The 11,668-nt window shown below is 50.0% G+C and overlaps 5 protein-coding genes across 5 annotated transcripts; 3 read left to right on the top strand and 2 right to left on the bottom strand.

Annotated features, from left to right (window-relative positions):
• Nucleotides 1–2,399: 2,399 nt before the first annotated feature.
• TRIVIDRAFT_81482 (uncharacterized protein) lies at nucleotides 2,400–3,506 on the top strand (the record flags this gene model as incomplete). Its single annotated transcript, XM_014100042.1, has 2 exons — nucleotides 2,400–2,795; nucleotides 2,955–3,506. The coding sequence occupies 2 exons, from the start codon at nucleotides 2,527–2,529 to the stop codon at nucleotides 3,397–3,399; spliced, it is 714 nt and encodes a 237-aa protein (XP_013955517.1).
• Nucleotides 3,507–3,823: 317 nt separating this feature from the next.
• On the top strand, nucleotides 3,824–4,174 carry TRIVIDRAFT_223092 (uncharacterized protein; the record flags this gene model as incomplete). Its single annotated transcript, XM_014100041.1, has 1 exon — nucleotides 3,824–4,174. One exon carries the CDS (start codon nucleotides 3,824–3,826, stop codon nucleotides 4,172–4,174), a length of 351 nt encoding a protein of 116 aa, XP_013955516.1.
• Nucleotides 4,175–4,241: 67 nt separating this feature from the next.
• On the bottom strand, nucleotides 4,242–5,068 carry TRIVIDRAFT_51984 (uncharacterized protein; the record flags this gene model as incomplete). Its single annotated transcript, XM_014100040.1, has 3 exons — nucleotides 4,242–4,334; nucleotides 4,405–4,759; nucleotides 4,896–5,068. The coding sequence occupies 3 exons, from the start codon at nucleotides 5,066–5,068 to the stop codon at nucleotides 4,242–4,244; spliced, it is 621 nt and encodes a 206-aa protein (XP_013955515.1).
• A 603-nt stretch (nucleotides 5,069–5,671) lies between these two features.
• On the bottom strand, nucleotides 5,672–6,743 carry TRIVIDRAFT_192210 (uncharacterized protein; the record flags this gene model as incomplete). The annotated part of the gene is made up of 3 exons (XM_014100039.1): nucleotides 5,672–6,171; nucleotides 6,244–6,509; nucleotides 6,577–6,743. The coding sequence occupies 3 exons, from the start codon at nucleotides 6,741–6,743 to the stop codon at nucleotides 5,672–5,674; spliced, it is 933 nt and encodes a 310-aa protein (XP_013955514.1).
• A 3,732-nt stretch (nucleotides 6,744–10,475) lies between these two features.
• TRIVIDRAFT_51945 (secretion-related small GTPase) lies at nucleotides 10,476–11,568 on the top strand (the record flags this gene model as incomplete). Its single annotated transcript, XM_014100038.1, has 2 exons — nucleotides 10,476–10,671; nucleotides 10,841–11,568. 2 exons carry the CDS (start codon nucleotides 10,476–10,478, stop codon nucleotides 11,566–11,568), a joined length of 924 nt encoding a protein of 307 aa, XP_013955513.1.
• Nucleotides 11,569–11,668: the final 100 nt, after the last annotated feature.

Below are 11,668 nucleotides of genomic sequence, written 5' to 3'. Positions count from 1 at the left end.
TGCACAGGCAGATGCATGGAGGATGGAGGATGAAGAACGAAGAATGATTGAGATGAGAGACGGAGCGGCAGAGGTCCAGCCAGAGACCAGAGGAAGCCCGAGAGCGGCCCATGGGAAGCATCAAGGGTCAAATACTAGCGATTTTGGTCCCACGATGCCAAGAGTTGGAACTCTGTCTCCTTTGCAGCAAGTTGCCAAGGCATGTGGCCAATTGGGTTTAGAGCCAGTGCCGGTTTTTCTCCATGAGGTCTTGGCATTGTAGGTCTTGGCATTGCCTGGGCTCCTTTTTTTTTTTTTTTTGTGCCATGACGACGTCGTTTTGCAGTCACCTGTGGAGCATTAATACAAGATAAAGTACATGGCTGAGATGGGACGAGACTCAGTTAATCTATATATTTGTACAGATAGGTAGGCAGCCTTACTCTAGAAAATTGAGGAAGCGTGTTGTTGCAGAGTCTTATCAAAGAGGGAGAGAAGGAGAGGAGGAGGGGCTATTGTGAATCAAACAATGCCGCGCAATTCAACTCCTCGCCAATGTCCGCACTCTCTCCGCCCTGTCTTGTGACTGTCACTGCTCGATACCTGGTACTAGTTGGTACACGTTATTGAATACGAAGTACCTTACGGAGTATTAGCTGTAGAAGATTGCTGCGGCACAATCAGACGGCAAATCCACAAGGCAGGCGCAGGCCCGACGTGGACAAGGGAGGGAAATCATGGCCGTCTTGGCACTCTCGCGCAAAAGCGGCCACGCATTTCTTCCTTCTCTTTTCTGCGACCCTGCGAGTCAACCCGCCGGGCCGCCAAGGCTTTGCCAAGACAGTGTCTGGGAAGGTTTGATGCCGGCTCGTGGCTGCCAAGAGGCGAGGGCTGCCGGATAGGTGCATATTATGCAGCAGGCATTTCTGCTTAGTGTAATTTCCTCTTGTCTCCCTATCTCCCTGTGGGGGGCTGGAGAGCGCATCCTCGGCAACTGAGTTCAATCAGTAATTGCATCTGTGGCGCGTATATGTCTCAAAGCAGAAGGATCAGCAGCAGGCACGGGACTCTCCGTTGGGGTTCGTGACTTTTAGTTTGGCTCAACTGTTCGCCGATCACATAATTACCACTATTAGTAGGTAAAGAGTCTTCTAAATACTACTAGGCAGTATAAGAAGGCACGTGAGCTGGCAGCTCCAGGGAACATCATGCCATCTTGCCATCTTACCTTTGGTCCGTATCTTGAATCTTGAATCTTGATGGCCAAATCTCAGTGCTGCATCGCCATCTCGTTGGTCCCAGATATACCAGTGCGAGTACTCCGTATATCCCAAACAGACGCCATTCAGACAAGGTTACACAATCAGTATCATGTTGGCCGCTAAAAAATAAGCGAAGCGCAGAGACACAGAATATGCAGCCAACAGCAACACAAGCCAGCTAGCGGTTCAATCCACACAGCACAGATCGCCTGTTTGAGATCCGACAGAAGCAGCCATTGGCGGGATGCTGGTGAATAGAGTTCCAGGTTGCGGTTTCAGGATAACACACGCATGCTTAAGCGCTCGATTACCTTTGTATCCTCGACTGCAAAGCACAGCAAAGGATATGACCGACCGAAAAAGCAAGCAGCCCGTCGAACGCGGAGTCGACTCATGCTGTATTCATACGAGTACACGTCCCGTATCAAGGTTGCATTTCGCTCTATATTAATTCGCCGAACGGCTTAGGCTCGTCTCTCCACATCTGAAACTGGCTGCGCCCTGTCACTGCGAGAAAAGGAAATCCATGGATAAAGAAAAATTGGAGCTCTCTAATGCCGCCTCCCGCCAAACCAAACTACTATACTTGTGCTAGCCAGGGGGGAAAAAAGACAAAATTTAGCATCCATGCAAAGCTTCCATGGTTCTGGATCCAGTGCGAAGCCTATTGGCTACCAATCTCAAAGTTGGATGGACAACAGACGCAACGCCATCCCAACATCAAGTCCAGCCACGCGGCCTGATGATACAGACAAGAGAGAGCCATGGCTGATGGTATTTTCCCGCCACCGCTTGAGCTCTCTTTGCACTCTTACCCACATGTCAAATGCTAGTCAAATGCTAGTCTAATGCTTGGGCAATGACGCGCAAGACGCAAAAGTCCTCGTACTGCTCCGTGCGCTAAATATCGTGAGATTCCAATCGAGAAGCATGACTAATTTTTTGGTAGGCAATCCGGGTATTTTGCCACGATCTAACTTGTAAAGTATATCGCCGAGACTAGCATGTCTGCAGCACTACCTTGAAGAGGAAAAAAGGAGACGGTAGTCTGGACCGTTGAAGGCCAAAATGGGCTCGAGACTGCTAAATAAAGCTCGCGTTGTTGCCGGCTCAGATCCGCTTGACATCTTTTTCTTCTAGTTGGTATCGCCATTCACTCGTTCCCCGTCCGATCGTTGCGTCCAACAGCCATTCACTCGTTTCAACCAACTACCAACACACAGTTACACAACTGCTTCGCCAACCACGATACAACTTGACACTCGTTCATCCATCAACACCTACCATGGCTCGATCACTCGCTCTTCTCGCCTTTTCCAGCGCCGTCATGGCTGCTCAAACCACCACCGTCTCTCTACTGCTTCCCTTTGCCGACCCCCAGAAGATCGTCGCCTCTGTCGTCGCCGCTGATAGCACGGCTACAACTTATGTCTATGGATGCCCTCCTGGAACTCAAGCCGACGACTGCGGGTTTGAAACCAGCCAGACCATCACTCAAGGCCCATCCACATGGATTTATACCAATACCTACTCTGGTGACGACGGCGGCGTTTAGTAAGTAACATTCTGGCTCAATTCTGATGATGCAGTCAAATGTCATCGGCTTGGCTGTCATCAACCCGACCAACTGTCTCTCGACCCTCGAGCAACAGCTTTGTCATATGAACATAGAAACACCATTCCCAAATGAACACACGCTGACGCTTCCCATAGCACTCAGGGTGGCAACTGCAAGCTCACCAGCTCGGCAGACCGCGCTTCATGCAGCGTCTGGGTCTCTGGCTCCGCATCTGACAGTGTCATGGCCTCTGCCAGCCAAGGCACCGAGGCCTTCCTCACCTGGGAGCTCCCCGTTACCGTCACTGCTGGTGTCGAAAAGCTCCAGGCCGCTCCCGGCGCCACTGCCACTGGCACTGATGGTTCTACCGCTGCCCCCACCAACACCGGCGCTTCCGAGTCTTCCCAGACAACCGCTTCTACCGGCGCTGCGTCCACGACTCTTGCCAGGCAGACAACCGCTGCTAGCCACGGCAGCGGCACCCGCACAGCCTCTACTACCGCTGGGCCCACCAGCACCAACGCTGCGGGTATTGTCAACGCTCAGAACGGTCTCTTGGCTGGTGTTGCTGCCCTTGTTGGTGGTGTCATGATGCTGTAATTGAATGGACAAGACCTTTGTTAGGTAGGAAATGTGTTGAGAATGTATGAACATGCGAACCATGGATAATCTTTAATAAGCTTTGCACAAAGCCATTTGCCCTTTAGCGTCTTGAACATGAATTGCTGTAATGTATTCCCATAGACTATAATGAACGCTTTTCTCAACGGTACCAGCATCCTTGGAATGAGGGTGAATGGCGCATTGCAAGCAGCCTTCGAGTCCTTTGAACGGCCCAACTTGGGATTGGTTGCCGGATCCATATCATCTTTGAACATGTGCCATGGATATATGTCACTGTGTTCCTTTGTCATTACTCTACAACTTGGGCATTTATATGGCCCATTTTCTGGTTATTGACAATCCAAGCCAACCGCCCATCACAACTACTCTGAATCATTGCACACTTTAAAACTACATCAAAATGCTTCCCAGACGGTTTTACGCCAATATGAGGAATTTCGATACTTCCACCATGGATTCCTCCCAGCAGCGCAGCCACAGCCTCTTCGGCCGACAGCTGCTCGAGAGCACCGACCCCTTGACCAAGTTCTTCGTCGCCATGTACATTGTTTTGGCTTTCTGCGTTGTGGTGAGCATCTGGGTGGTACGCTCGATTCAAACCACGGTTACCGAAGAAGAGGAAGAAGAGCGTGGACGCCCGCGTCAACGGTATGAGAGAATACGTCAATTGAGTGAGAGCGAGGCTAGGGCCCAGGGGTTCGCGTCGGGTGTGGATAGTGATAGTTTGATGGGCTATCCGGGCTGTGTATAAGGTGGCTGTCTATGTATACATGTTGTCGTGTCAGGAAGGAATGAATGGCATGCTTATTGGGGGGTGCTCATAATTCATTTTGGGTCGAGTTGCGTTGTTCGAGCTGTTCTAAGTCTTCTCTGCCGTCAAGCCAGCTGCTGCAATTAATACATCGGCGAGACTACATGTGTTTTTCATGTCTGCTGTTAGCTTCCCTCAGCTACATTTCAATAACATATAAGCATTCGCACCTTTTCATTAATCCGCTTCAAGCAATACTGGCACTTCTTGGAATACTTGATAATAGGATCATGTGACAACAGCGTATACACGTGCGCCAGCCCATACAGCGAAAAGCCGACCATGATAAACGACACCATCTGATAGATGAAGGAGCCGTAAGCCATGACGACGGCGCCGTCGGCCTGAGCTTGGTGCAGCGTGTTGTAGCCGCCGGCGGGCGAGGAGGCGTTGTACTTGGGGCCTGCTCGGAGGACGGCGAACTTTTCCTCAATGTTCTTGTTGATGGGCAGGATGACGGAGATGGGGGGCATGAGGATTGCGCTGACGAAGGATTTGACGAGGTCTGTGAAGGCGGCGGCGAGGCTGGTTTGTTGGTTAGTTTTGGGGGGGTTTTGATTTGATGATGTTGGTTTGCTCTTTGTTTTTTTCGCTTGGTGTAGGTTATGACCTTTGTTGCTTATTGGAACTGAAGGCGGGAAATGAGGAAATGACGGCTTACATCAAACCAAAGGCAATTTGCAAAATGTTTCCCTGGAATGCAAAGTCTACAAAGCCGTGAAAGAAGCGCGTCACTCTTGTACGGCCTTTGTCGAGCAGTGAATCTGTCTCGCTGGGACCTCCAATCTCGATGTCGCGGGAGGAAGAGGAGGCATCTGGGCGTTTGGAGCTCATTTTGGGCGGTTTACGAGGATGATGGTGAGCATCACAAGTTTGGTGTGAATTGACAATTCACATGTATTTATTCGTGAAAATAAGGATTGGACTTTAAAGATTCATGCCTGATATTAGTCGCGAGATCGTCAATGTCACGAGCTTTGGCGGTGCAGAGGCAGAGCACTCAATTTCCCCTTTAGGCAAATTATGACGCAGATGGCGCTGGCTCTAATGCGTTGTTGCGGGGGGCCTTGGAATAAGCGAAGCGTCGAGAGGATCAAGATAAAACAAGGATAAAACACCAATAGCAAGTTTATGTTGGCTATCGTTATCTTTTTAACATCTAAAGAGCGTGATGTTTTTTTATTCTGAAATATCATTGCTGTATCAGCGTATTACTAGTATTGAGGTTTGCCCTCGTAGCATTTTGTACTTTCGGCCTTCCCACAGCCGCCTTTAAACCAAACCATCCGTAACCTGAGCTCTGATGTAGCGAGCGAATAAATAGGAAAATAAAAATCATTAATGGTCGAGCATTTTAACCCCCAAATTTCTCTTTCGTCATCATACAGACATTCGTCCTAGCGCCAGCACCAGGGAAAGGAGCCATCTTGGATGAGCTTAGAACCTCTCCTTGGAGTACCTCTCGCGGTCCTTCTTCTCCTTCTTCCAAATCAGCATAAACTTGGTCACCCAGAATCCCGTCGTCAGCATCATCAAAATTGTACTGCTCCATGTGAGACCGTAAAACTTTGTGCCCTTGGTAGCCACCACGGTAACTGGCTTGCCCTCGGTGTTGATCGCATTGACGGCAATTGAAGAGGCAGCTGTGGCGATGATACTAGCAAGGGTGATGACGCCGGCGCCAAGCGATGCGAGGGCCGTGTTCATCATGAGGATGATTCGCTTGTCTCCAAAGAGGAACGCCGGGATGCAGGCCAGCATGGAGAGGCCGCTGAAGCCCACTCCCAGGACGTAGAAGACGAAGAGCGCCATGAGGGCGCTGTTGAGAGCGGCGATTTTGAGCTGGATGGAGCCTGGCCACTTGATACTCTCGAGGCTGATGTGGAAGGGCCCGAGGGAGAGCTGGTGGTCCATGATCTCTGTGAGATTGAACCGGACTATAGGGGATTGAGGTTAGCTGGGATTCTGGATATTGAAACTAGGATGATGAAGGATGCCTCTAAACTTACTCTTGGCAGCTGACTGAGTGCAGTTGGTGACGTTGAGCTGGAAATGCGATGTCGTTGCGTTTGGCCCGAAGCCTCCCCAGCAAGCGTTCATGACGTGGAGCGAGTACCAATCACTGACGCCCAGCTCATCGGCAATGTCGCCGATGATGTCGCCCGCGATGTCGTTGATCTTGCCCTTGGCATCGTCTCCAAGGTCGTCAACCTTGTCCTTGAGCTTGTCCCAGAGACTCTCGTCACCCTTGTCGTCGTTGCTGCTGTCCGACTTGCTGTCGGTTTGCAGCACGTTTTGGCCAATCCTAGTTGTGTTTATCTGCGTATCTCGATTAGTTCTGCGTACCCAGACATTGAGAATTAAGCAGGTTTTTGCTTACTCTGATGACGGCATATTCTTCCAAGAAACCCTTTTGGTTTCCAGAAAACAGCGCCAAATTCGTCAGGACGAAGGCGACAAAGGAGAATATTAGGGGAATGAGAATGGCAAATCTTAAAAGCTTAGACATGATTATTATGGGTATGAAAGAATGGATCACCAGGATGCAATTCAACAGGTGTGGAAAGAGAAGATGTGTGAGAGAATGTATCACCGGGATGCAATCCTATAGGTATGAAAAAAAAGGGAAAATGAGCGTAAAAGAGAGAGTTTGGGTAGAATGGTGGGGGTCGACGATGCCTCTATATAACCGTGTGCTGGCCATGATTGTGTGAATAAAGCCTGGCCAGTTTGATGAAGTGCACACCCACGGTCACATCCAGTTCACTTTTTTTTCGGTCTGGTGAATGAATGGATTGGACCGGAGCTCAAGTTACGCGTATCAGTGCCAGGATCAAAGAGGCAACCAAAGGACAAGCTCGATTCTGCCCGCAGATTGTCATGGCCGATGGCTGGGATTGGCTAGCCGCGCGACAATCATTGTCTTGAAATCAAGGTCAAAGGCGCAAATCCGCTGAAGCGGTTTCACGGGCTTGATTTGCCTCTGGGCTGTTGGAGGACGGCGCTTTGCATCATCATGGGCGTGCTGGGGCTGAATGGTTGGCTGAGGATGGGCGAAAATGCCGTGAACAACGGACAGGGGTTTGTGTGGTTGTTGGGCTGAAGACGATCTGCTGCAGGGTCATACAGCACAAAGGCGTGCAAACAAACAAAATTGAACATGAATCTGGTGACCCTGTGATTGGATGAATATCGAATAGGCATTTTGTGCAATTTTATGTATTTTTAACTCTTTAAAAGATTTATTCATCAATCTCAAAAATGCATCAAAAGACAGATGAATTGTATTGTCACTACTATAAATAAATATCCAATGATCGGCCCAGGTAATGTCAATACGTATTCATGGCCCAAAAGCCGGCTGCCGTTGTGGGCCCGGCAAAGTACAGGGCGGAATCCAAATTCTGGGCCGCCGAGAGCCAGTCGATGCGCTACCAAGGCCCGGGTTTGGCGCTGGCGGCTGCTGAAACGCCCTGGCGTTTGACGGCCAAGATTCACGAGGATTGACGCATGTTTTGTCCACGTTGTGTAGTAGCACAAATCACAACATTTCAAAGTTAATCAAGTGTGCATCAACATAGAAATATATTCTAATGAATGAAACCTGCTGCTTATACACTGATATGATGATTTACTTTTGCAACACTGATTCAGCCTTACACCATATGGCACAGGACCTTCTGTTCAAGTCCTTCCACCATTCATGTACAGAAATGTCAGCCTTGAAGCTAGCATTACACAATTCAAGACCAGTCATGGTATTTAGAAGGCCGATGATGAGTAAGGGATTGATGTCATAGGGCTGGATTATTGTAGTATTGGCAGTAAGGCTGGTGTTTCGGCCTTGGTGTGCGTTGTTGGCGGTCACTATCACGACACCTCGCGGCCTTGTGCACTTGTCCCTGCTGTGTCGCCGTTAGTCTTGTTAGCCTCTCTCTGCCGCTTATATCTGGCATTAATCTAAGGTTTGGGCTGCGGCCTAGCACTGTCATACCAAAAGATGAAAAGTCTGGCAAATAGGACTTGATCTCAATGGTCCCTATAAGTATATGTCAATTTGCCAAACTATTCAAGAGATAGTTTCCCTTCTTGCAGCCTCTCTCGTTTTATTGCGAGGTTGGGGGTTTTATGCAGTAACGTAGTAAAGTAAACTGCTCCCTGAAATTGAACATTTGACAGAGCCGCTGGGGCATCTTAGGCATTAGATGGATGATGGATTGACGCTTTGTAGCACAATCACGAATAGCTCAACCACCAAGAAGTTTCCTGGCTGTACCTTAAGTCAGTTATAAGCATCTTTCATCATAAATTTGGAAGCTATTACCTGAAAATAGTACCAATATTAACAAAAGTAGTAATAAAAGTAGTAACAAAAATTAGCTATGGGAACAGAATGTAGCGATAGAAGCACAAAGCAGTAACAGTACCTAGTAGATATTTGAAGAACATGGAGGTAGGCGGCAGCTGCTAGGATGCTAAGTAGCCACACGCAAACAAACTTACTAGTAGGCACATAATCTTCTTGAGTAATATTATTCTTGAAACTGTCGAATATCTTCGTCTCTAATTTTGCATCGGGTCTTGCAAGTATATTCACCCAATTCTGGTCTGTACTCGTGAGCGGATCTTCTGGTAGCTCCATCTCTTCCTTATGCGTAGTCTGAGATGGCTGTGCTTCATTATCCGTATTGATGGACATTCGGTAACTTGAAGACTCGGATGGCTATTATTCTAGGGAAATTTGACGATTTCTTTACGCACAACTAGAGATTCATTCAAGTATTGTTCGAGGAATCACCAAAGATTCTAATGGGGATGCCAATACGGAAAGGGAATAGACTCTGAGGGATCACATCAGTATCTGAATGCCGGCCCGGGAAGATTTAGGCAAACTCTTGGATAACTATACTAGAGATTGAGGGCTGATGATGGTATCTGCATTTAAACATCCGGTATATGCCGAGATGGCGTCAATTCCAAAAAGTGCCGTTGACCAGGGTGTCTTTGCGGAGACGTGGATTTCCTAATGCGGCAATCTGCAACTGGCCCCATCTTGGGCCTCCGCCTTTTGATCTGTTGTGTTGTGCATCATCAGTTCAGTCAAGCCAAGGGCTTATGAGATTTATATTCACAGCTGTAACGATTTATGTGGCCTTGCCTCTCATGAGAAGATGCCGTAGTTGATATGTAGAGTCTTGTTATGATTCAGTGTGCGTGCATATAGGTGAGGTCCATGCTACGTACATGTACACATGTATGTTGGCTTCTAGTTATTGTTGAGCAACAATGAATATGTTATTGACCTGTCATTGTCCTCTTCCATCGTCTGATCTCTCACGCAGCGTGGCCTTGTTTTGCTCCCACAATCATCTGACCATCAAATAGCCGGGGATTGCACCATCTCCAACCAAAAACATGACCTTGGGTAGCTCTGCAGCCTCTCTTTTGCCTGGCACATGCAGACCTCGCTGCGCTTGTGTCAGCGCTATGGCGATGCTAACGGACCGCTAAGACCGCTAAGCCCGCTAAAGCTTCCCCCCTCCATCTCCGCTGCATGTTACCCGACTCCATCTGCACCTCCACGATATACCATGGCCTATTATCGGCTCTTATCTCGTCCTGTCTGCTTCTCCTCCTCTCACCACCGCTTTTGCTTAGGTCAGGTATTATTATGCACCTCCTCCATCCGTCTACCTTTCCTCTTTACATCTCAGAACCCGGAATAGCCTCATCTCATCTCATTCCATCACCGGCTTGTCCTCGACGAAACACACCCGCTGCCCTGCCGGCCGTTTGGAGGGGCTCAACTCAACTCTATTCACTGCGCCACTAGCTGTTTAGCTCCCTCCATGCAAGAGTAACGCGCGCCATCCTTTTTCTTCCTCTTCCTCTTCCTCTTCCTCTTCCTCCTCCTCCTCCTCCTCCTCCTCCTCCTCCTCCTCGCTCGCCTCTCCCGTGTCGTCGCTGTTCACCCAACGATGCCATCGCATCGTCCCTCGAATCTTCGCCGACACCGTCTCCGAGCACGCTGACGCGATCGACAATGCGATAAGCAACCTCTTCGACCCACCCGCGCGCCATCAATTCCGTCCTTCATCTTTTTGCTCGTCCAACCTTGAATTCTCGCTTTTCGTCCCGTCGCTTCATTCTTCTCGCCAGACCTCGCCTTCCACCGCACCCTGATCAAGATTTTTTTATCTTTATCCTCTCCTCCTCGCCTGTGCCAGCCTTTCCGTAAACCATGTCGTCTTCTCTCGAGGCCAAGATCGTGGTCCTGGGCGCCCAAAACGTGGGCAAGACTTCCCTTGTGATGCGGTACTGCAAAGGCTCTTTCAATCCCGCCCAGACAACGTCCACCGTTGGCGCCAGTTTCCTGACCAAGCGCGTGGTCGACAATGACTCCGACACTGTTGTGCGCCTCCAGATCTGGGACACGGGTATGTGCATTTGCTGCTTTGTATTGCTGTCGTATTTCCCTGTGCATCCCTGCCATTGCTCTGCTGGGCGCTGCCTGGACATCTTCCAGCCCGATGATGACTCTTTTCCCCTGCCAAAATCACGTAATTTTGCATAACATTTTTATGCTGACTCTGACTCTTTTCGTAGCCGGCCAAGAGCGTTTCCGCTCCATATCCCGCTTATACTACCGCGGCGCCAATGCTTGCATCCTCTGCTACAGCATCACCGATGCCCAATCTTTTATCGACATGGGCGAGTGGCTCACCGAGCTACGCCGTAACCTGCCCTCAGACGTCGTCCTACACGTCGTCGGCACAAAGGCCGACATCGTTGCACGCGATCCTTCTCTCCGCCAGGTCCCCTTTGAGCGCTGCATCGCCTACGTCGCCGAGAATCTAGCCCCCGGCCTCGGCAATACGCCGCCCCCGACCGCCACGCCCAGCAACGGTTACTCGTATCCCTCAATGGGCGGCGTCGAACCCCGGAGCCCCAGTTCTAAGCGGAGCTCCGGCTTCTGGGGCCAGGAGGTTGGCTGGGACGCCTGTCACGAAATCAGTGCCGAGAGCGGCGAGGGCGTCGAGGAGGTCTTCCGCGTCGTAGCCCGGAAGCTCGTCGAGCAGAACCGCAAAATGCAGCAGGCCCTTCTCCAAGCGACGGCCACCCCCAACACCCCCGGGTACGAGACCGGTATGGACGGAGGATACTTTGAGGGTATGAATGGCAGGGGGAGCTTCCGCATTGGACGGGACAGGCGGAGCTGGCTGTTTCCTCCGGGGTTTTCTCCCGCTGTGACTATCGACCGAGCTGGATCTACCCAGGAGCAGGACCAGCTAGCCGAGAGTCAGCAGAAACAACGGCGGAGCAGTTGCTGCTAGATGACTGTTCATGATCACTTGGACTCCTACTTATTGCGGCTACTCATTGCTAAATTCGTTGGCTTCGCCGTTCAGAGTTTTTTTTCCCCGGTAACTCTGA

This window comes from Trichoderma virens (assembly GCF_000170995.1).
Source record: "Trichoderma virens Gv29-8 chromosome Unknown TRIVIscaffold_72, whole genome shotgun sequence".
NCBI classification, from domain to species: domain Eukaryota; kingdom Fungi; phylum Ascomycota; class Sordariomycetes; order Hypocreales; family Hypocreaceae; genus Trichoderma; species Trichoderma virens.
Note: the sequence above shows the minus strand (reverse complement) of the source record. Positions and strands in the feature narration are given on the sequence as shown.